The sequence below is a fragment of the Takifugu rubripes genome, chromosome 5 (assembly GCF_901000725.2).
Source record: "Takifugu rubripes chromosome 5, fTakRub1.2, whole genome shotgun sequence".
Classification (NCBI taxonomy): domain Eukaryota; kingdom Metazoa; phylum Chordata; class Actinopteri; order Tetraodontiformes; family Tetraodontidae; genus Takifugu; species Takifugu rubripes.
In genome coordinates, this window is record NC_042289.1 from 5,935,580 (window position 1) to 5,959,315 (window position 23,736).

Below are 23,736 nucleotides of genomic sequence, written 5' to 3' on the forward strand. Positions count from 1 at the left end.
AAGAACATTGTGGGTGATACTTCTACACGTGGATGAACTGGAAACAATGATTAACCATGACCTCTCTGATAGGCGTGTGTCGTTTAGAACGAGTCAGCTTTATGAACCTGCCCTATTCAGTTTTTCTATAGCGATTTGCCTGACTTAAAAAATAAGGAGAAATGCCAACATGGGGTCATGAAACTTAGTTTAAAGAGAGGTCAGATGTGTGGCTCTATATAAAGCTCTATTTGGGAGCCGTGCGTAATATTCTGACTCACACAGCACAGCTGTAATTCCGAACGCCACCCTCTTATACTCATTCAAACTTTGTACTTTCCCACAATTCTTTGTGTCTGTATTGAGTCGAGAGGGCACACGGCAGTGGAGGGGTGTAAGATTATCTGGTGAGTAGAGCAATAAAACAGCAAGTGCGGTGCTAAATGGGACACACGCGCGTGTGTGTGTTAGTGTGTGTGTGTGTTGTTTGGAGTTTATCTTGTGCCAACTCTGCTCCATCCGTCAGCTGAGGACATGGCGACCATCTCTTCCTCCCAGAGGGTTGGAGTTGTGGGATTTGGACATATAGGTGTGAGGAGCTCGCCTTTATTATTCCACACAACACACACTTTCTCTCACCTGTTGCTATGTCACAACATGTGTACTGACATCGAAGTGTGTGTGCATCAGGGAAGTACCTCGTGGAGAGGATCCTCAGAGATGGATCAGCTCTGGGCCTAACGTTGGCTTTTGTTTGGAACAGAGATCCGGCCAAGCTGAAAGGTCTAGTTCCAGATGAACTTATTCTGCAGGATTTGTCATCCTTTCCAAGCAGGTGCAAAAACACACACACACACACACACACACACACACACACACACACACACACACACACACACACACACACACACACACACACGTTTCTCTGCATTATGAACATGCATGTATGTCCCTTTGTTTGGCAGGAAGTGTGACCTGATTGTAGAGGTATGCCATCCACAGATAGTTAAAGAATTTGGAGCCCTCTTCCTGTCCCACGCTCATTTTATGGTGAGATTTAAAATTTAAAATCCCAAATATGCCTCAATGGTGAGGAATCGTGTTGATTCCACACAATTTGACGAAGAAATGCAAAACGAGGTGCAGATGTCTCAAGATATTTGAAGGGCCTGAAGAAATCAAGCCGCTCGTGCTTGAAATTTTCACTAAAGTGACAATAGGTGACAGAGGTGTTGACAGTCTCAACAGCCTGCGTTGTATGTTTTCCATCTCGAAGGTGGGCTCTCCCTCTGCCCTGGCTGATGCCGATTTAAACCAGGGGCTCCGTCAGGCAGCTCACCAGTACAACAGGACACTTTATGTACCCAGCGGTGCATTATGGGGAGGCCAAGACATCCAGAGAATGAATGACAGTGGGAAATTAAAGGTGACAGTGCAGCTCTGTAGTCACTAATGATAATAGATCCTTTGTATTGTCAGCGTTCACCTGGATGAGCACGCCTCTGTGTTTCCAGGGTGTCTTTGTAAGAATGTCCAAGCATCCGTCCTGTTTCCGGCTGACAGGAGACGCCCTCTCTGACTGGAAGGAGGGGGAAGGCCGGCGCGTTTTATTCAGCGGGTCTGTGGCAGAGCTGTGCCCACTCGCCCCGAACAACGTGAACACCATGGCGGCGGCGGCGGTGGCAGCAGGAGCGTTGGGCTTCAACAGGGTCCGGGGGGAGATCGTGTCAGACACGGCGTGAGTCCTCCACGGATGTCAGAATGATCCGCTGTGACCAATCAGATCCCCTCTCAATCATGTGCACCCCCCCTTCTCGCTGCAGGTTAAGTGACTATCATGTGGTGGAGGTGGAGGTGACGGGGCCCGATGGCTTCTCGGTAAAAACGGTGAGGAGGAACCCGGCTGCACTTGGGGCCGTCACCGGCAGCGCAACGTACACCTCCTTCTGGGGCAGTGTACAAGGCGAGTCCTGCTTTTGTTGCGCTTTCAATAAAATACAATGTGACAAAACTTTCCATGAAGTCTAACAAGAATCATCACAATTATCGTTTTGTCAGTTTGCAAAGGTCACGGGGGCCGAGTTTACTTGTGCTGAAGCGGGCAGCGAGGACGAGGATGATGCTTCCAATATTTGTGTCACAATAAACCAAGAGTCAGAATCTTTGCAGAACACCAATGTGTCCGTTTGTAAGTTTATATACTATATAGATTTAAAATTTATTACAGGTTAATCTGGTGCACTGGTGCAAATGTCAACACTCTTACGGGAGGCGTGAAAACACAGTTAATAAAGCCGTTTACTTTTCCACAACAGACACACACAGTCTCGCTCTCATTACTGGCTTTCCTCATATTCCCCTGAAAAGGACACAGTCCCATTTCAGTCCTTCCATGTCTTAACACTAAAACACTTTCCAAATCCCTGAAATTGCCACCATCCACCCATACAGACAGATTTTTGAAAAAACAAAACGAACAAAAAAAGGCCGGCGAGGCATTTCAAGGTTGTTCATCACTGAAAGGCTTCGATACAATAAGGTGCAGAAAGACAGTGACAACAGGTGCAAATGAAACAGGACAGAATCAGATAATGAAAATTTGCATAAGAGGTGAACCAATCAGCAACTTTCCTATGATGCTTCCTAAACTGGTTTCTTTTGACGTGGCTGGTCAACAATTTAACATTGTAGTCGCTTTTGAAGTACGGGTGAGGCCCAAACACCAGCCCAGTGTACCTGTGCTGTGTGTGGAGCCGCAGTCAAGGGGGCAAAAGGATGGCTCTCATCTTGTCCCTGCTCTGTAACACGTTGTATCAGGTATAAAAATGCTTTAAGAGACTCACAGTAATCAGTGATATTGAATCTTTTATCTCTACTGTACGTTATCCAGTGTTACATGACAGTATTCGGCACTCTTGAAACCTCCACGTTGAGCCCTTTAAATAGCTGCTACGTTTACGCCATGAAACACACAACCTGCTGCTGGTGTAACTGAAACAAGAGAAAACTTAAGAAACGGACGCGATATCTTTTAAAAGTTCTGAGGTACAGTACAGGAAGACACTGACAGTAATGCGATTTGTTTTTTTTTCTTTTTTTTTTTCCCCACAACAAGCTGACAACTTTTACCACACTAACACACGACTGTACTTACTGAGTCTGAGTGTGCGGGCGGTTTAACCTTCACCACGTTTTTTCCGAGTAAGTTTTAGCGTGCGTGTGTGCATGCAGGCCTCTCAGTTTTTCTCAGTGGCGTCACCCTCGCCATCGCCATTGGTGACAAAGAGGGAGGACTTGTTTTTGAAGGGCACGACGAAGGGCTGGCGGATGTTCACCCGGTCCTTCTCAGCCTCCAGGTCCTCGTCGTAGCTTTCGTCTTCGTCGTTGTCCTCGGCTTCGCTGTGGTGGGGGGAGGAGTGGCGAGACAGTGCTGGAGATGGGGGCACGGAGGCTGGTCTGGGGTAGCGGAAGCCGGACGTCTGAGGGCGGACAAGACAACATTTGAATTACTTGGATTTGTATCCTTTTTAATATAACTGCCCAGCTCATGAAGATACTTGCTTGACCCCAAAACTGTTGATTCTTTAATTAAATGCAACAAATGTAGCACTTACTGAGGTTGGCTCATTGAGCTCATACTGGTAGATGTCAGGAAATGCTTTAGCCAGGGCCATGTGACGTGCAGATATGTAATACTAGCGCAGAACAAAAGAAAACCAATATTATGATGTCTTGCTGATCTCAGGAGAACAGAGCGAGTGGGCTTTGGAAGCGTACTCTGCCGAGGTATCGCCAGTCCAGCAGGTCGCTCAGGCGCTCGGTTCGGTTCCGCTGGATGATCCTCTGGCGCCGACTCTGCTTACAGAACTGAAACAGGAAGGAAGTGAGCTGATTGCAGGACTCGTCGACTCCTCGAAACCTCCGGTCCAGGATGTAAATACCTGCGATGATGAGAAAGGAGAAAGTTAACCCTCATTCCCCCCCAAAAAAAACAACAACTCATTAATGCTTCAAGCATGTGAAACGGACCATATGCTGATGGGTCCGCGATGTGTTCCTCCATGAAACAGCCAAAGCCTGACAGGTTTGTTGAGATTGATGGGATTCCCATGACGGTGCACTCGGCTGGTGGTGAGAAAACCAAAAAGGACTATTGTGGGTGGATGCTGTATTATTGTGTAATGGATCATTATTATAGAATCATCTCATGACTGTGCTTGAGTCTTACCTGGCGTGTAGCCCCAAGGCTCATAGTAAGAGGGGAAGACGCCCAGGTGGCAACCTCGCACAAAGTCCTCATAATCCATGGGAAGTAGAGGAGAAGTGGATGAAAGAAACTCCGGATGAAAGATAATCTGAAAAGAGAAAAAGAGCATTTTTAGGTCACGCACACCTTGAAAATGACTGAAAAACCTCAGGCATTAACTGACACTGCAGTTCATGCTCATCTGCGTATTTGGTTAGCCACGTCCAAGTCGCCATCGCTTGCGCAAAAGGAGAACGCAGTATTGGTCGAGGTAACATTTTTAGTGCATGACATCATCTTGCGTACTTTGACACGGTCAGAGGAGCTGTTAAAGAGGCCGATGCGTCGAACGGAGTTTAGGATGGGGTCACTGGCGTCCTCAAGCATGTTGTGGGTGCAGATGGGGGGCTGGCACTGTCTCTGAGTTGCAAAGATGGCACGCTTCATTATGGTGAAGTCCTCTTTATCCAGCATCTTGGACACATCAGGCAGCTGTCCACTAATTGATATAGTGCGATTTAGATAGTATCCAATATTTTAAAATGACACATTAATATGATGGGACAAAATCTACAACAGCAAATTAACAGGGATGCATTTTTGCTTATATTGCTCCGTGTTTAATGTAAATACAGTTTTATGCATTTGTGGCTCCTCTGAAACACTTTTCCTATTAATCACTATTTCAGGGAACAGACATTAAAATAATTATTTAAAGCAAAGTAATTATAATATATATCTTTCTGTCTCTGAGGGGCATTTTAAATGACAGGATATAAAAGCTGCTGCAGCAAACTGGATACACACAAAGTCAATCACAGTTGTCATGGATACTGTGTCAATCAGCTGTCATGGAATATAGAATATAAACCGGGCAACTTACACGAGAAGTGACTCGTATAGTTTCTTTCCGAAACGTTCCTTCACGGTCTGAGCAGTGTCCCTGTCAAAGGTAAAAATAGAGGTCACTGCAAACACTCAGCACTGGGGTCTCGGTGTCTGACGGTGATGACAGCATGTATTTAAATACACTCTGGATCACGATACACATTTGCTGCATGAAGGACCCTCACCAAAGCTGTTTCCTGACTGCTTGGCCCTTCAACGTCTCCACGTTGAAGTTGTTTGTTCGGGCGGGCATAATGAAGAAGGCAATAACCGTCAGGTCGCTGTGACTGACCTGCGAGAGACAGAAAGTACACAGGCGTGTGGATTTACACTCCCAACACACACAGTGCGTTGACACAATGCCACAAATACACACTTACTCGAAGCAGATAGTTGAGGCGGGCCAGAGATTCCAAGAAGAGGTCAGCACCTTTGTTAGAGAACTCATACCTCCCAGCGATGAAGAGGAACAGACATTTATCCAGGTTGAAGTCAAGGTGCCTGAAAGTCAAACCGAACACAAAGAAAATCGGTCACACCAACAATAATGCACTAAAACAAAATCAGTCACTTACTAATCAATTAAGTAGGCAGCTGTTTCCGACTGACCCATAAAAATGTCCTCTGACAAACTCCTGAATTCGATTCTTGCTCTGAGCGTGGAGGTTCTGAAACTCGTGCATGGCGGAGAACTTCTTTACGTTGAGCCCGTTAGGAGTGATGATGTCTGCACGTCAGGGCAGGAAGAAAAAGAAGTGAAGAACAACCAATCGTGTAACACCACTACAAATGTGTTCTTAGCCTCTTGAACCAACACAACCAGTCAATTATCACCATTATAATGGAAACCAAACATGAAGATTTGACTTTTTAGCATTTTGTCTTCACCTGTTGCTACAGCACAATGTGATACATGAAATTATTGACTGATTTCAATTGTTTGTGCATTTAAATTAATAACAGCAACAACAACCTGCGTTTTTACTCGATACCGAACTCTAAATAATTAGAGTACATTTAACTGCTTACTCCTGTCCCTGCAACTGCCACATGAATTCACCTCCACACACCTGGTTTCCTTTTCAGCAGGTGCTCTGCCTCTATGGCAGTGATCTTTGACACGGTGCTGAAGACGTGGGCGCAGTGGGCGGCCGCCCGCTCTATGCAGTAGCGGTGGTAGATCTGTCTATCGCCGGCTTCCTTATCCACATTGAACTGAATGGCACCGAAACAGGAGAGATTAAACATCCCCTTTAATGCCCAACTAGTCAGAACGTTGTCAATCCTGACCTACTCAACTGTTGTAATCATTCGTACCTCGGAAAGCTTGTTGTAGAAGTCCACATTCCCAGCACACAGGTAGCGTCCCAGCAGTGTGGCGTGGGTGGTGAAGATGGTGGCAACAGGCAGCTGCCTCTGTCTGCACAGAACTAGGCCCAGGCCTGCCAACCACTCATGGAAATGAGCCACAATGTGCGGCTCCTCGCTTTGCGCAGCATACTGCAATAATTATCAATACGTGCACTAAGACATTTTTTTCTAAGCAACTGTTCCATCGTCTAATTGAAGCTCTCTGACCTCTCCGAGCAGCCACGCTGTCAGGAAGCCAAATAGCACGGCGTCATTGGCCTCACGGTCAAACCACGGCACACCAATGCCACTGATGTCCCACAGCTCGCTCTTCCAGGTGTCCAGAGACCAGGCGGTGAACCCAACGTCTATCAGAATAACGTAAGGGCTGCCCTCTATCAGCCACCTCCCAAAGTAGATCTAAAGAAATATCAGTAATGTGAAAAGAAAAGATAAAAATTCACATCAGCTGAAGGCTATGTGTTATTTCTGAATGAAAGTCATTAAATCTAATATGGGTTCTTAAGAAAAATTGCTAACTTTTTAAAAATGATGTTTTAATCAGCATAAATAGGTTTGTCTAATGACAAACGTGCGATTTGCCAGGATAATGCAGGACCCAGCAATAACACAAACTCTCCGGTAGAGGGCGGAATAGGCGCTTCAAATTCAGGCCATAGTGCGATCGCTTCTAATTATCTCCTTCATGTACATTCATTGTGAAATAAATATCTTAACCGTATATTGTAAAACATCGAAACTATAAGTTAAGTTTATTTCATGCCTGGTTGATTATCAAATTAAATGTGTCACCTAGCCGTTACTGGTACTTTATTTAATTTTGTTTGGTTTATATTCATGATGGTTAGTATTTTGGACTTTGCTATGTATACAGTGTGTAATGTATACAGTTCACATGCATATCAATCCATGTATAGGTTTGGCATTTTAGAACAAGTACAGTATAGTTCTTGAGCTTAAACATTGTGCAACCTTCTGTGAGCAGCAACCGCTCCTTGTCATGACCCATAATTCCACAGATCTCCTAGAGTGACACAGCACGAGACACACACACCCACCCCTATTTCTGGTGCATGTCAGTGTGGACGGGGGAGACACTGATACCACTTTTAACCTTTGCAAGCAAATGTCAGTGACGTGTATAGAAACAGAGAGAGTGGGGACTCTGGGTCTATCGGGGGCTAACGGGGAGTGGGGCGTTCAGTGTGTTCTGCATACCTTACACCCTCTGGAGTTCATCTTGTCAATGGTTCTCCTCAGTATAGGGGTCGGGGGCTCGATCAGCTCCACCTGAGTGCGCACGTTGCTCTCCACGTAGGGGCCCACCAGGAAATAGTTCTCCCCCCATTCCTCGGCGGTCAGGCGAGCTTTCGTCTGGATGACGGTGTAGATGCCTCCAACTTCACACACAGGGCAAAAATGGAACGTAGGTTTAGAACACCGATCTCATAAAGAACCAAGTCAAAACCCATAGAGGAGCCCTGGTGGAACTTGCCTTTGTTGGCGACCTCCCACGCAATTTCAAAGAGAACGGCGTCTTCTAAATCAAACTCCTCGTCCCACTCCTCCAGGCCTGAGAGGGACGTGACGGACAGGCTGCGGGCCAGTGGCATGCTGGGTAAACACAAAACACACTGTGCTTAAATGGAGCCACCTCAAATATTTGCCGCCACTGCAGAGGGCTTGAAATGTGATTCTAGACACCAAAGAAAGTTCTTTAAATGACACCAGTTTTGCATTTCATCAATGAACTACATGTGTTTCATCACATATTATTACTACACACTAAACTATTATGATGTAACATTCTTTCTCAATCCTGATAAAACTCGATTCTTCTCCCTGCTGTGTGTGCGCCTCCCTAACAACCGCCCTATCACCTGGATCAATAGCATTCACTGAACATTTACTCGAATGCAGTTATGTGGTCAGATTTACACTAAAACGCCTTCCCAACAACTCCAATAGACTTTCACTGGTGTACCGCACAACAATGATGTGATCACACACAGAGCCCACATATTTCTTATTGTAAGACTTCAAAGAAAGCAAATATCTGAGAGGTTTAATTGTTGTGGTTTGTTGTGAAGTCAAATGGCTCCATTAAGGCAGAAGAACTGAATCTACTGAACCACAGAGTTCTGATCGTGTACAGACTTGACCCACTGAGTTACAATTACTATCTGTTGAAATGACATCAAGACCTGATGATTCTATAATGAAAAGTACCTGTATATTAAATAACTGTTTAATATTTTGTACGTAAGGATTTGCAGCTTCTCCTAATAGGTTATTATAGCAAAGACTACGTCTCGGAGCACTTTTATTTTTATTTTGCTTTGTATAAAGGCTGAAAATGACAAACGATTTTGCATGAACACCTCGTCCACAGCTACTGGCAAAAACTAATAACAGTTGTTCACAAAAGAGTCAAAGGAATGTCGCTAAAGTTCACGGTCTGACTGATAAAGGGCCAAATGACCAGAATACAATGCTGATACTTAAAGGAGCAGGTTAGTGAAAATGCTTTGTTTAGCGCATTGTCCGTCTCCGACACAGATGCGTGGATAAAAACGAAAACACCAAAACGCTGAGTTTTCTTTGATAGGTGAATGTTCAAAGCGAAAACCTGTGCACTGAAATTCCAAATCTGTCTGTTGGGTATGAGAATAAATCCCTAAATGCGCATACATATGCAAGCAAGCCGCCATCCTCAAAGGCTCCTACAGAGGATGCGGGTGGAAATTAACAGCTTTTTTTCAGGGGCCCCTCTGGATTTCGATCGGGCTCAGCCCCAAAAAACAAGCCAGGACACCAGATTCTCTAAAATCATAGTGACAGTTGCGTTTTCATGCCGACACCATCACCTTGGCTTTGCCTGGATGGATTCTTATCTTGTTCAAGAGGGCCTCGCTACAGGTCTCCTCACACGCGCTCCTTACCTGTCCGGAATCAGCGGGGATCGGGATCGCGCGGCACGCACCGGGTCGCCCTACGGCTGCTCTTCCTAAAACCAAACTCCCAGGTGGTGCTTCAAGACAGTTTCCCCAGCGCGTTTTTGCATGTGCAGGAAGGCGAACGTGACAGCACGCAGGCATCCAATGCACGCGAGCCGCGGAGACGCGCAGAGGACACGGCGTCCCGATGCGCGCTCGTGCCCGCTGAGAAAGTAAGCAACATTATTCGCGTTTGTGGCGACTAAACGACAGAAGACTCCTCACCTTTCAGCGTTTTCTTAACTTTCCCGAGATGAAGTGCACACCAACAGCTGTCGGAGCCAACCCAAACAAAGAAATCTGCGGAGAAGGAGTGAGAAGGGGGCAGCGGCCTGAGTTAAATGCCAGGGACTCACATTGGTTTGGAGCGTCAGCTGTCTGTCCTCGGCGGAGGACGCCCCCGGCCCCAGTTGCAGGAAGAAGAGCCGCTGCTGTCATTCCATTCGCGGGTCCTATTGGCTCCTTTCCCCATTTGTCTCCGCCCCTGTGCAAAAACGTGAGGGGAACTGGGTGTTTTCCTCAGACGAGAGCTGCCATTGGCCGAGTAGAAGTGAAAGAGGGCCGTGGTTGGTGGACAGTCCCTCCATCCATTCAAAAGTAGGGGGTCGTGGGAATTTGGGCAACCTTTTTCTTTTTGTCCTCGGCAGGGCGAGAGAAGAGCAACAAGCTATTTATAACTCCATCCATGGGTCATAGACAGCATCGTTTTGAGAAGACAGCGTGACCAGTGATATTAATACAGCAAACTATCTACATGTCAGTGTTCTGTCCTATAAAAAAACGCATGAGCAACATTCACATCGCTGACTATATGATGTTAACTGTGTTTATATACGGCCCGTTAACAATAAATGAGAACAGTGATTAATGAATGTTGTATACCGAAGAACACCTGCATAATTGGATTTTAAAAAGTTGACATCCAGTCATAGTGAAATACCATGAATTATACCATAGTATAATCACAACGCAACTGTAAATGATATCACTATTATAAAGGCTATTGCATTCCCTGTCAGCTATTCAGAGACAGTGCTTCTAAATTTTATATTGATTGTTTGATTCAGGGCTGTGTCAATGTGTGGTGTTTTTTGGAACCCTGTGTAACTATGTTTATTTTTGCAGAATTTGTCCATGCGTTTTTAAATTGGCCATTTTTTCCTGTTGGCTTTTTAAACTACTGCTAACTATAGAACTGCATTGCGTCAATATAATCACAATTTTACAATTTTCTAGTAGCTTCACCGATTCAGACAGAAATGTTCATTTCATGTTTTGTATTAGGCGTATCAACAATAAAAATGTCATCGTCTAAAAGAGACCAGTCATACTCATCATAGCAATACAACATTTTGAATACATGCAAAATGGAATAATTGCGAATAACCGTAATCTTTATTTATATATTTCATTATGCTCCGGGCGTAAACAGAACAACCAAATCCGAATAGAATCCCACAGTATCATTTTTAATGTTATTTTTGTTTATGGATAAATTGTATATCAGTTATTTCTAAAATTCCTGAGTCTGACGGAAAGACGGTGACGTACTTTTCCCGGGAAAACAGTGGACGCGAGAGCCCTTCTTCCGCTTCACGAAACATAAAACTTCCGGTGGTGGCGTGACGTAACTTCCAGAGCCCTTAGTATTGGTTTTCGCGGAAAGTTTCCGCGCGTTCTTTGGCGAAAGTTCACAAATTGAAGAAGAGTGGCGGGAGCGTTTGTCGGCCCAGGGACTTTGGTCATCAGCTAGCAGAGATCGGTATTCATCACTCATCAATAGAATTGTTTTGGATGTCTTGCACAGTGACGTTGCCCCACATTTTGATTTGATATGTTTTGGCGCGAGATTGTTTCGTGTTTACCTTTGATGCTTGCTAGCTGACAGCTGAAGTCTGTTACTAACGAAAGTCGCTTTTATTCTTAGAAACTCTATAGTATCCTGGCATCATTTCTCTATTTTAATTGACGCTGTCCTGTACATTCAGTATAGTGTCGACACGCTGATATCAACATCCTTGTATTTACAAGTTCTGAGAGACAGGCTGTGGTTAAAGCTAGTTGCATTGCTAACTGTCGTGCTTAGCTAAGTTCCATGTACAACATTTTATGGACAATAGCATCTTCTTGAACAGCTAAAGGGCTAACGTATTAACTGTATACAAAGATGTCTAGGGTTTGTTATTCATTGGTGCTTACTGTAAAATATACGACCTATTATATCTCATCCTCTTGTTCAAAGTAAAAGACGTGTTATTAATGAAATACAATTATCGTATTTGTGATTGGCATACTATTTTGGTCTAAACTCCCGTTTTTTAGTGTGCTGTCACCCTCATACAATTCTGCATTTATCCTCTGTTGTTTGAGTTAACTATACTTGACTGGATCTCTTGAAAACAACTGAATGGTTTCTTTGATATATGCATTTAACAATTTTTATTTATTGAAACTCTTAACATGCTATAACTTACAGTTTACAGATGCATCTTCCCTCTCTAACCTCCATTTAATTTTCTGCAGATATGGAGTTTAAACGGCGCAATAATGACTCCTTAATGGGAGGTGCTCCTCAGTCCAAATGGGCTAAAAAGAACACTGAATGGGAGGACAGTCCATCACAGTTTGAAGAGGAATTGTCAATGTTTCTTGACGCAGATATGGATATAGAGGATCAGGAGGGGCAAGCCAGCCATGATGTTATTCCTGTTGGTGTGTATTGCACAGAAAACCACACAATTTTAAACTTGACATATTTTTTAAAAATGTATATCCAGTATATTGTTAACAAAAGTACAGATCTCAACTTGCCAATATTCCATTACTGGAAAAGGGTGAAGTTCATTCCCAAAGTTATTCTTCAGTCTCTATTAATGCCCCTTTTTCCACTTTGTTCCTTCAGGCGACCTATTCACTACAGACCTCAACCCTCGTTGGAGGAGGCCTCCTGCTCCTGCACTCGACCCATCAACTGACACTTTGGTCTTCCAGCAGATTGATTTAGATTATTATTTAGGTAAACTTTAACGATGCCTTACATAGAAATCGCAAATGTGATTTTTGTCAGCAGGGAATCATTTTAACCTGTTTTGTTGTTATCTGAGTTGCTTTTCTTTTTTTTTTGTCCATCCTGCAGGGGTGACAGCGGCAGGCATGCCCGGCCAATCACAGGGGAAAGCCCCAATTGTTCGAATGTTTGGGGTGACAGACAATGGCAACAGCGTGTGTTGCCACATCCATGGTTTTGCACCTTATTTCTATGTTCCTGCTCCAAACGGTAAAAACTTTAATGGATTTAAAAAAAGAACAACTTCATAATAATTTAAATAACAACACATGTTAATCTTGTCCTATGTCAGTGAATTTAGTAGGTGACAGTGTTACGGTCCATCTAAATGCCCGTGGGTGGGTGTGTTGGTTGGCAATTGTAGTGTTCTTATGAAATCTGTTGTTGCATCACTATCTTGAGAAACCTGAAATACTGTACTTGCATCATTTAGTCTGTCACCATTTTCCCACCATTTATTTTGTCACCCAGTAAGCTGATATGCTCTTGCCCTGTGGGCCCTGGATCTTGTTCTTTAAATGGTGAAAATGTAATTGTTGAATGAGTTTCCTGATAATTTTGCATCATTTTCCTCTTCCCTGTATTGACAGGTTTCACATCTGCTCACCTGGGTGAATTCCAAAAAGAGTTGAATTCTGCTGTTCTGAAGGACATGAGGTCCAACAAAGACAACATTTCAGTCACGGTGTTGGCCGTGGATATCGCCCGCAAAGAGAGTGAGTTCCCATGGGGTGCAGCTGCTGCATGCTAGTTTTTGACCAATCATAAGTTCTATTGTGTGTGTTTTTTGAGAATACAATTAACTTAAAATAGTGAAACTGACATTTTGAAAATAAAGTAAATGGGTGAAAAGAGATTTTATATTCAAATAACCAAATCTGAATAGCATGAAGTTAAGTGTCTAGGCTCCACCATCTGTTATAAACGTTAGATTTTGTTTTTTCCTGCAGACATGTATGGTTACCACGGGAAACGTATTCTTGATTTCCTTCGGATAACCATGGCGATGCCTCGTCTCATAGCTCCAGCCAAGAGACTGCTCGAGCAAGGCCTCAAGTTTGGACCCTTTCCCCTACATTATTATCAGGCTTTTGAGGCCAACATAGATTTTGAGATAAGGTGTGTGCATCTGTTTCTGCTGTGCAACAGTGATACTGGAGACTTGCTAGCATTAGAAAACTGTTGACATTTCTGTGTACACATTGGTGCAGTGACGCGTTGCAGCAGGTGTAGCACACTCTTTTAAGATTTTAAAAGAGTTTGCTGTGTGGCCAGGTTTATGGTGGACACTAATGTGGTGGGATGCTGCTGGATTGAACTACCTAAAGGAAAGTATAGAGTGCGAGAAGAGAATGATCTGTTGGTCACTGATTCCCAGTGCCTGGGCAAGGTAGGCCAACTTCTTCCTAGTAGCATTAGTCTAGGTGTGTGTGTGTTTCAGAATTTGAATGTACAATCAATTCCTTTTGTGGATCAGGTGTCCTTTTGTCAGTATGAAGTGGATATTGGGTGGACTGATTTCATAAGCCACCCAGCAGAGGGAGATTGGCAGAGGATTGCACCACTCCGAGTCCTAAGCTTTGACATCGAGTGTGCAGGAAGAAAAGGTTTAACCTTTTTCATGGGTTTTGCAGGACACTAAGCATGAACAGAATTTCATCATCTTTGGCCTGATTTTGTTCCATAACAAGCTTCTGTCATCATGTGTTGCCTTGTAGGAATCTTTCCTGAAGCTGACAAGGACCCCGTGATTCAGATCGCTTCCATGGTGCAGCGACAAGGCGAGACGGAGCCCTTCATTCGCACAGTGTTCACCCTCCAGTCCTGCGCCAGCATTGTGGGCTCCCAGATCTTGTGTTTCACACAGGAGACCAAGCTACTGCAGGTAACGGCAGACTAAAGCTTAAGACTTTGTCAGATGTGTCGGTCATTTCTAACATCATTTTCTTGGCCGCTTCCGCTTGTCTGCACAGAGCTGGGCCGAGTTTTTGAGGACGGTGGACCCTGATATCATTACTGGATACAATATCCAAAACTTTGACTTTCCCTACCTGCTTAACAGAGCAGCTACTCTAAAGGTTCGATGGAGCCACATTTATATACTTTGGACATTCACTGATCGACACTTTAGTTGAAATATATCCTTGTATCTGCAGGTGAACCCTTTTCCCTACCTTGGTCGGATACGGAATAGCAAATCAGTTCTGCGTGATCTGAACTTCCAAAGCAAACAGATGGGCCGCAGAGAGAACAAAACCATGAACATGGAGGGCCGGGTTCAGTTCGACCTGCTACAGGTCAGATTCGGCGTCTGCAAATTACTTCTCCAGTCTGTTTTTTGTTGTTTTGGCACGTAGTGCAGATGCACGACGATCTGTCATCTCCGATGGTTGTGTTTCTCCCAGGTCCTCCTCAGGGACTACAAACTACGCTCTTATACACTAAACGCAGTCAGTTTTCACTTCTTGCAAGAACAGAAAGAGGACGTGCAGCACTCCATCATCACTGATCTGCAGGTAAAATGGAGAGCAGGTTCAGACTGCTGCATTAATTGGTATGGTTTAAAAAAAAAAAAAGATGTTGGTGTTTGGTTGTTTTTTCACCTATTCCCGCCTTTGCCAACCGCCACAGAACGGTAATGAACAGACGCGCCGTCGTTTGGCCGTCTACTGCCTCAAAGACGCCTACCTCCCGCTGCGCCTGCTGCAGAAACTGATGTGCGTCATTAATTACATGGAGATGGCCAGAGTGACGGGGGTTCCTCTCACCTACCTGCTGTCAAGGGGACAGCAGATCAAAGTTGTCTCTCAGCTCCTTCGCCAGGTAATGAATCACAAACACGAGGATCGGTTCCTCCCTACGCACATATGCACGTGTTTAAGTGTGGAAATATACTGGGGCCGATATTTAGGCCATGAAGCAGGACCTGGTGATGCCTGTGGTCAAGACAGAAGGAGGAGAAGACTACACTGGCGCCACTGTCATTGAGCCGGAGAAGGGGTGAGTAGATATGGCGTTGGCGCACAGCCTCCCTCGGCTCTCGCTGCACGCCTCGGACACTGACCTTCTCTTTGCAGGTATTACAGCATTCCTATTGCCACCCTGGATTTCTCTTCTCTGTATCCATCCATCATGATGGCCCACAATCTGTGCTATACCACGCTGCTGCAGAACACCCAAGATAAAGACAGGTGTGAAGTTCAAGGATTCTGAGTCTGAATGTCCACCGGGGGAAACATGTTTGATTTCTCTGTCTTGCATCGGCATGATTTGCAAATGTTGTGTCTCAGCCTTTCGCCGGAAGACTTCATCAAGACTCCAACTGGTAATTTTTTTGTGAAGAGCTCTGTGAGGAAAGGACTTTTACCTGAAATCCTGGAGAATCTGCTGTCGGCTAGAAAGAGGTCTGTGTTTGACACCTCAGCAATTTACAATTGGATTATCGCATGAACCTGTTTTATCTTGGTGTTGCAAAGAGACTTAACCAGGTTGGTCCCTTCGGTTTCCTACAGGGCCAAAGCAGAGCTAAAGAAGGAAACCGACCCATTTAAGCGGCAGGTGCTGGACGGCCGACAGCTTGCTCTGAAAATCAGCGCCAACTCAGTTTACGGCTTCACCGGTGCGCAGGTGGGCAAACTGCCCTGCCTTGAGATCTCACAGGTGAGCAAACTGTTGTCATGATGTGAAATCAAACACATCCGTGCAACACCCAGCAAGGCAGAGGTGATACACAGCTGATACACATAGACAGCTCCAGATGATTTCATCACCGGCATCTGGAACCTTCGACACAAGGCTGGAGGGATCTCATCCTTTAGATGCTTTGCTTGCTTTGTTGCTTGAGATAAACGCTGTCTGATTTTTGTTAGCGTACAAGAGTGGCACCCGGTGTGGTTTTCTGCTTCAGTTTCTCTTGGTTTGCTTATTGTTGCACTTCCTGCTGTGTGATGGTTAAAGCAAAAACTGTCAACACTGATAACCGAGATTACTGTTGAATGTGAATTATTCAGAGACCAACTGTTCTCTTTATTTTACGACTGTTTCTTATTTAGAGCGTCACTGGTTTTGGAAGACAGATGATTGAACAAACCAAACAGCTGGTGGAGTCTAAATACACGATTTCCAACGGTTACCAAGCCGATGCCAAGGTAATACATAAATGTAATAAACGGATGTAATAACTCTTTTGAAATGTTCTATTAATGATGAAATGATGGAAGCTAATATCCAAGGTTCTATTTCACCAGGTTATTTATGGAGATACTGACTCGGTCATGGTTAAGCTCGGAGTTGCCACGGTAAATGAGGCCATGAGTATCGGGAGGGAGGCAGCAGAGTGGGTATCCTCCCACTTTATTTCACCCATCAAACTGGAGTTTGAGAAGGTACTAGTTTTGTCCACTGGGTTCATAAACACTGGAAGTGCTCCCTCAGCTGATGAGCGCTTACCTTTTTTCCACAGGTCTATTACCCGTATCTGCTAATCAACAAGAAGCGATACGCAGGCCTCTACTTTTCATCCAGTGCGGACACACATGACAAGATGGACTGCAAGGGTATCGAGACTGTCCGCAGAGACAACTGCCCCCTGGTGGCCAATCTCATCAATACCTGCCTGCAGAAGATCCTCATAGACAGGTACACGCTTTTGCAGCTGTGTTCGTACTTGCAGCCTCTCTCCCCACTCTGAGGTGTTGATTTATTGTGAAGGTGACAAATGCTGATTTGTTTGACCAGGGATCCCCAGGGTGCTGTAGATCACGCTAAAGAGGTGATCTCAGACCTCCTCTGCAATCGCATCGACATCAGCCAGCTCGTGATCACCAAGGAACTAACGCGTACTGCCCAGGAGTACGCGGGCAAACAGGCGCACGTGGAGCTGGCAGAGAGGTATGATTTTAAAACTCTTAAGATCCTTTTATAATCCTCTTTAAATGTGTGTGTATATGTTGAGGAAGTGCCCTGAACCTGGATGTGTTGCAGAATGAGAAAAAGAGATGCAGGCAGCGCTCCAAACCTGGGAGACCGGGTCCCATACGTGATCACCAAGGCTGCGAAAGGAGCAGCAGCGTACATGAAGTCAGAGGTCTGTCAGTCAGAAACAAAGATGATCCTTAGGTCTTTCCGCCTTCGCCCACGTGACCATAATGCCCGCTCCCTCCACGTGTTGCTGTAGGATCCAATCTATGTGCTGGAGAACTCCATTCCCATCGACACGCAGTACTACCTGGAGCAACAGCTGTCTAAGCCCCTGCTCCGGATATTTGAACCCATCCTAGGAGAGAGCAAAGCTGAGAGTGTCCTGCTCAGTAAGTGCGCGCACACACCGTAGAAGAATCTAACATCAACTCTGGCCACAGATAGATGGAGTAGAATAGACAGTTCTTATTTCAGAAATTAAAAAAAAACAGCATGTGATGTGAAATTTAAATATTTGTATTAAATATTAATAATGTGGCAGTTGGTAAAGGAGTGTAATTGTCAATAGCTATTTAGTTTATTTACAGAATGCAGAATCGCTTTAAGCCGGTTAGGGGACTTGAGAATGGATTTGTGTTTGTAACGATAAAGAACAACAATGTGTTGAACGTTGCTGTCTGGGTGACTTTCAGAGGGCGATCACACGCGCTGCAAGACCGTGTTGACCTCAAAAGTCGGAGGCCTCATGGCATTTGCTCAGAAGAGGAGCACCTGTATCGGCTGCCGAGCTGTGCTGAAGACAGATGGTGTGTGTCTGGGTGTGAAAGAGTGTGTGTTCTTATACTAGCTGCAAATTGAGTACCAAAATCTGGATTCCACTCAAAGTGGGGACATTTTTGCAAAGTGAGGACATTTTGGTTGGTCCTCACAACTTCAAATGAGTGTTTGGGGTCAGATTTAGGGTTTTGTTGTGGGGTTAGTTATGGTATGAGGCTGGGCAGGGGGAGGGTTAGAAGTAGAAGGATGTGTGTGCTCACGCATTGATTTCCACTTTGAGGTGTTAATTTTTGACGTGTGTTGTCGTAAATTACAGCGGCTGTGTGCGATTTCTGCAAGAAAAAGGAGTCTGAACTGTACCAGAAGGAGGTGGGCAGCATGTCTGAACACTAGTTCTGTGTATGATTAAATACTGTTAATCCTTGTCCATCTCATCACCCCCCCCCACCCGTGTCTTTTGTAACTCTTTTTGCCACACATTCCAGATTTATCACCTGAATACATTGGAGGAGCGTTTCTCTCGCCTGTGGACTCAGTGTCAGCGTTGTCAAGGTTCCCTCCACGAGGATGTGCTCTGTACCAGGTACCAACTATCTTCCTTTTTATCCAGAAACTTACAATGTGGCAATCTAAAGAAAGAGCACACTTTTACCAGCCCCTGAGGATTCTGCAGTTTTATTTAATCAGTTCAGTATTTCTGCAAATGTAAGCAGTCCTAAAGTGGGTTTTCACCTGTTACAGCAGGTCTTCACAGATAACTTCACTAACCTCCTAGGGGAGTAGGTCAGAATGGCTTAGAATGTCCTGGCAGAATGTTCAATAGAAAGCAAGAAGAGAGAAGAGCAGCAGACAATAGATGATCCCATCTCCTACCAACACTGTAACTGAGATGACTGGGACGTTTGCAGGCGCGCACACTTGTCCTCCGTGATATTTTGTTTTGCTACATTCCACTTGCAAAGCGAGGACTTCTTTTGGAAATTGAGGACGTGTCTGCTAAGGTCTATTTGAGGGTTAAGACTCAGATTTCAATTTAAGGCCATAATTGGGTTGTGATGTAGAGCTCAGGGGAATGCGTTATGTCAAGGAGCAGTCCTCACAGAGCCAGAAGTCCAAACAAGTCTGTGTGTATATTCTGCTTTATTTCACACTGCTGCATTAGAACTTTCAGAAAGAACAGTGCAGAGAACAGTTCTTCAAATGTATTTGTAGAATAAGCTATTTGTATTTATACACTTGTGATTAAGGAAAACGCCTTCAGAGTTTTCAAAGTTGTGCCTTAGTAAACATGTAGCACCTGAACCACTAAAACAAACTCCCAACACAATACGTAAACAGTCATATTCCACTGGTTGCAGTATTTAGCATTTCCTCAATGTTACATTGCAACAAACTGGTTGTCTTTTTAAACAACAGTAGCACAAAGGTTTAGTGAACGCAGCGGAAGAGGGATTAATCATGCTTTTGGTCCAAGTGTCCTGTAACACTGTGCTTTCCGCAGCCGAGACTGTCCCATCTTTTACATGAGGAAGAAGGTCCAGAAGGACTTGGATGACCAGAGCAAGCTGGTGTCCCGCTTTGGATGGTGAAGAACACGCCTTCATCCTCTCTTCATTTACTTTCCTTTGCCTTGGGATGCTTGTAAAAATGCATATATATATAATGCCATTTCTGTTTTCTATTGTTGACAAACCATTATTTTTTTGTATAAAATAAAGTTTGTCTAAACTGACCATGTATGGTGTCACTTTTCCTGCAGCTTTAACCCTTTTTTTGCCACTGAATAAAAAAAAAAATCCCCAATTTTCTTGATACACACTGATGACATCAGACCAGACAGAAATGCTAGACATTTATTCAATAAGTACAGCAGAGTGCATATAAAAAAGGTAACTGTTAATAACTCCTTTCATCAAATAAACGTACTCCACATTTTAATTTGGGGGGGTGATGTATATTGTAACATGTTTTTATGTCTGTAGTATTTCATATTTGCATAAGATCATGATCATAACTTCAAAAAGTAACACTGGGATACAGAAGACACTCTTCAGCTGTACTCCCGAGTAAACCAACTAATTTTTAATAGCTACATTACAGTAAGAGCAAATCCAAGGGGCAGGTTTTGAGACCAACACTGGTGGTCCAGCGTGTGGTATCCAGCATTTTCATAAACATGGGAAGGTGACGAATTTTATGTTTCAGTACCCACAGGACATGAACAAGGGAACACGAATGCTAAAAAACGTCATGTTTCGCAACAGGACTCGCTCTAGTTTTGAAGGGTTTCAAATTTGCTCTTTGATCACAGACTTGTGTTAAATTACTGACTTTATTCAACAAAATAAAAAAAAACCCTACGGTTTTGTTTGGTCACCTTATCAAATTTAAAAACTTCACAGCCTGAAATGAGCAAACATTCTTATTCTCTAGATACAACTGGCAGCAACAAATATACTGACTTGCTTTGCTCAGACGGATATTGCCGGTGTAATGGGGAAAGGGCGCAGTGTGCGTGAGGAGGAGCATAAAACAAGTGCTGCAATGGACGTTGCTGCTGCTGCTGCTGCTGCTGCTGTGGTTTGCTATAGGATTACGCAACGTCTTTGAGTGTTCTTCTTGCTCTTCTTGTTGCTACGGTTGGTCTCCTTATACCTTCTAATCTCCCGTACTAGCGAATAGAATGCCTCCTCCACGCCCTGGCAGAAAAATATTCCGTGCCAAATTAGGTTTTACGAACTGGTAAAGTCAGCTTCATTGAAGTAAATCAAGCAGGACTTGGGCACGCCTTGGTGCAACGTTACCTGTCTGGTTTTGGCAGAAGTCTCCACAAACGGGACTCCGTAACTTCGTGCCAGCTCCTGCGCTTGTCGGGTCTCCACCATGCGAGTGCTCAGGTCGCTCTTGTTCCCCACCAGCACCATGGGGACACTGTCACTGTCCTTCACCCTGTTAATCTGCTCTCTGGGGCACATGATCCAAAAAAATGATTACAGGCGTCTTCATTCAACACTATTTCAGGATTTGTGCTTGGTTCTTCCAAATAGACCCTTTAAAAATGCCCTGTGAGCAAATGTACTAAACCACAGGTCAGTGCTATGTATGTTTATGCGTGTCTGTTTGTAGCCCAAGCTCCTCTGATCAACCACCAAGTTCAACGGTGTAACAGCACAAAGAGCAATTTGATATGCAAATAAATGACCTAAAAATTGTCCTGTCAGTTAAGTAAATGTTGAACTATGACCTCCAATGATGCAAGTAAATGACTCCAAAAACATCTTGTACCTGTAGAGGTGAACATCCTCAAAGGACTTGGTGTTATTGATGGCAAAGACGCAGAGGAAACCCTCTCCCGTCCTCATGTACTGATCCCTCATGGCACTGTACTCCTCCTGACCTGCAGTGTCCAGGATGTCCAACAGGCAGGTCTCCCCATCGATCACCACCTGTTTTCTGTAAGAGTCCTGCAACGCAGCATCGGTGTGATCACGCAAGTCAGAACAATTGCAGCCCATTAAACTCCGATGAGAATCACACTGACGTGTATCAACAAGACCTGCTCCAGTGGAATGTTTTCTGGGAAACCTGAAGAAACCTGACTATTTATTTCAACTTCTACTAAGAGTAACAGTCCATTAAGGCATTTGTCAAAACCACGAGATGAAAGTTCAGATATACAAGCTGCGGCTAGTCTTATGCAATGAGGAACCACAATCGCAACTGGTTGCACACAGATGAGGACTTATTACAAAGTATCAATATCTAATGGTGCTGGATACATGATTATGACCTGAAATATCAGATTTCACCTGTTCTTCTTAAAACCTCCTAGTTATGGTTTAAGTTAAATTTAAATTATTGTAATTTCTCCTGAGACATCCTCCCTTTGGACTGAAATGTACAAACTAACCTTCTTCAAACAACCCATATGTTTCATACTGTTTCATCCTTAAACAGCTGCAACATTAAAATGATTTTGAAACTGTATCACTAATTATTAAGTACTTGTTAGTACTTGTACTGTTTTGTGTTTAAACTAATGTATTCAGATTTAGGTCCAGAATTATTGGTGTCATGTGGATGCACTACCTTAACTTGCAAGAAATTGGAATATAAATAAAAGCTCAGTTTGCATTCACAAGCTTTTTAAATCAAACTCTGCAAATAATATCAGAGTTCCTCCCAATAAGCTGAAATTCAATGAAACCTTCACACCAAAGTTTCTTAAAATGAGAACAATTTAAACTTGAGACAGTCTGGGATCAAAGATGAAAACTCCAGGAAGCAATAATGCACCAACACAGACTAATTCCCACTGTCAGAATAAACTTTTCTCACTTCCTTACCTCGATTGTTGGATCATATTCGTCCACAAAGTGATTCTGGATGAGCTGGATGGTGAGAGCGCTCTTCCCAACGCCTCCAGCTCCAACCACCACCAGCTTGTACTCGGTCATGCCTGAAAAGAGCCCAACACGACGACACGTAGCAGCGATTTCCCATCAGATTTACAACCAATGCACAGTTTTAACCAGTTGATTCTGTCCTCTTCCTCCTCACCCTGACATAGCGAGGACAGTGACCTAGATTTACGCCGTGATCTAAAAGTATGATCCTCCTGGCCGTTACTTGAACGTATATCCAGTGATAATGGGGAAGACCTCAAGTGTTTAAAGGCACTCACCTTTGCCCGTCAAGAGTCCGCGAATCGCTCGTTTAATGCACAAACAGATCAATGAGATTAGCTTGCTACATAACGTTAGCCTGACACCATTTCCTCATTTACAGAGGGCAAACTTTCAGTCCCAAAATATTTATTTGATCGAAGTAATCCCTCCGGATTTGACAAGCGACGAGTTAAAAGTTCTAGTTTTCCTTAAATAATCATATGAAACGTTAACAAGCTACTTTTAGTCCTCACTCCATTTGGGTTCATTGGAAGAACAGCGATTTCGCGTTAATCCCCACTCAAGCAACCAATCAGGCGACTGTTGGCAGAGCGACGTGCAGCTGGACCAATCACATTGAAGCTCTTAATTAAACTCCGCCTTAAAATGACAAAATAGACCAATTACAAACAGGTTTAGCCCTAATTGGGCGTATCTCTCAGGCAAATTTATTTCTCTCAGTCTTCGGTCCATATATGATTTTTTTTTAAAATGTCAGTACCGTATTGACACTCCTTGATTCCCAATTTTATCTTTTCACTCAAAAAACAGATAAACAAAGAACTCAAACCAGCCGTTTTGGATGCTTGTTGTCGACGCATGTCGAATGTGAAGACATTTCTGCTGGGTCCTGTCATAAAATCATCAAAGTTGAAATATAATAGTTTTGCAATTTGTACCTGGCGTAAATATTTGTAATTGTAATGATGTTTTCTTGCATCTATCCATGGTTTGTTTGTGGGTGTTGTATTTTATTGTACATTCCGTTATGCCGCTGAGCTGGTTCCAATGAATGCGTCAAAAACGAAATTCTGTATTGGGACA

At 44.0% G+C, this 23,736-nt stretch overlaps 4 protein-coding genes across 6 annotated transcripts; 2 read left to right on the plus strand and 2 right to left on the minus strand.

Annotated features, from left to right (window-relative positions):
- The first annotated feature begins 266 nt into the window (after window positions 1-266).
- Window positions 267-2,152, plus strand: aspdh (aspartate dehydrogenase domain containing). 2 transcript variants are annotated; one of them, XM_011603803.2, is made up of 8 exons: window positions 267-386; window positions 506-568; window positions 670-814; window positions 945-1,029; window positions 1,256-1,405; window positions 1,494-1,717; window positions 1,803-1,942; window positions 2,038-2,152. In XM_011603803.2, the coding sequence occupies exons 2-8, from the start codon at window positions 514-516 to the stop codon at window positions 2,073-2,075; spliced, it is 837 nt and encodes a 278-aa protein (XP_011602105.2). In that variant the 5' UTR covers window positions 267-386; window positions 506-513; the 3' UTR covers window positions 2,076-2,152. The 2 variants fall into 2 exon arrangements, with proteins under 2 accessions (XP_011602105.2, XP_011602106.2); XM_011603804.2 differs by lacking the exon at window positions 267-386 and having other exon boundaries at window positions 427-568.
- On the minus strand, window positions 2,140-9,885 carry gys1 (glycogen synthase 1 (muscle)). 2 transcript variants are annotated; one of them, XM_029836296.1, is made up of 16 exons: window positions 9,706-9,885; window positions 7,980-8,098; window positions 7,703-7,884; window positions 6,692-6,883; window positions 6,431-6,613; window positions 6,184-6,328; window positions 5,723-5,840; window positions 5,494-5,614; window positions 5,299-5,405; window positions 5,109-5,168; window positions 4,532-4,724; window positions 4,208-4,334; window positions 4,009-4,104; window positions 3,757-3,920; window positions 3,594-3,674; window positions 2,140-3,458 (listed from the first exon to the last, which is right to left on the minus strand). In XM_029836296.1, the coding sequence occupies exons 2-16, from the start codon at window positions 8,095-8,097 to the stop codon at window positions 3,216-3,218; spliced, it is 2,130 nt and encodes a 709-aa protein (XP_029692156.1). In that variant the 5' UTR covers window position 8,098; window positions 9,706-9,885; the 3' UTR covers window positions 2,140-3,215. The 2 variants fall into 2 exon arrangements, with proteins under 2 accessions (XP_029692156.1, XP_003964554.3); XM_003964505.3 differs by lacking the exon at window positions 9,706-9,885 and adding an exon at window positions 9,427-9,599.
- Window positions 9,886-11,089: 1,204 nt separating this feature from the next.
- Window positions 11,090-19,976, plus strand: pold1 (polymerase (DNA directed), delta 1, catalytic subunit). The gene is made up of 27 exons (XM_003964483.3): window positions 11,090-11,242; window positions 12,004-12,192; window positions 12,383-12,496; window positions 12,617-12,757; window positions 13,138-13,263; window positions 13,498-13,666; window positions 13,823-13,937; window positions 14,025-14,154; window positions 14,266-14,432; window positions 14,521-14,625; window positions 14,704-14,844; window positions 14,953-15,063; window positions 15,179-15,370; window positions 15,459-15,547; window positions 15,625-15,738; window positions 15,838-15,951; window positions 16,060-16,207; window positions 16,600-16,695; window positions 16,795-16,932; window positions 17,010-17,185; window positions 17,285-17,437; window positions 17,531-17,633; window positions 17,724-17,856; window positions 18,160-18,273; window positions 18,561-18,613; window positions 18,730-18,827; window positions 19,746-19,976. Exons 2-27 carry the CDS (start codon window positions 12,006-12,008, stop codon window positions 19,831-19,833), a joined length of 3,315 nt encoding a protein of 1,104 aa, XP_003964532.1. The 5' UTR covers window positions 11,090-11,242; window positions 12,004-12,005; the 3' UTR covers window positions 19,834-19,976.
- LOC101069736 (GTPase HRas) lies at window positions 19,366-23,207 on the minus strand. The gene is made up of 5 exons (XM_003964482.3): window positions 22,929-23,207; window positions 22,591-22,703; window positions 21,530-21,708; window positions 21,049-21,208; window positions 19,366-20,943 (listed from the first exon to the last, which is right to left on the minus strand). Exons 2-5 carry the CDS (start codon window positions 22,699-22,701, stop codon window positions 20,830-20,832), a joined length of 564 nt encoding a protein of 187 aa, XP_003964531.1. The 5' UTR covers window positions 22,702-22,703; window positions 22,929-23,207; the 3' UTR covers window positions 19,366-20,829.
- Between the last annotated feature and the right edge of the window lie 529 nt (window positions 23,208-23,736).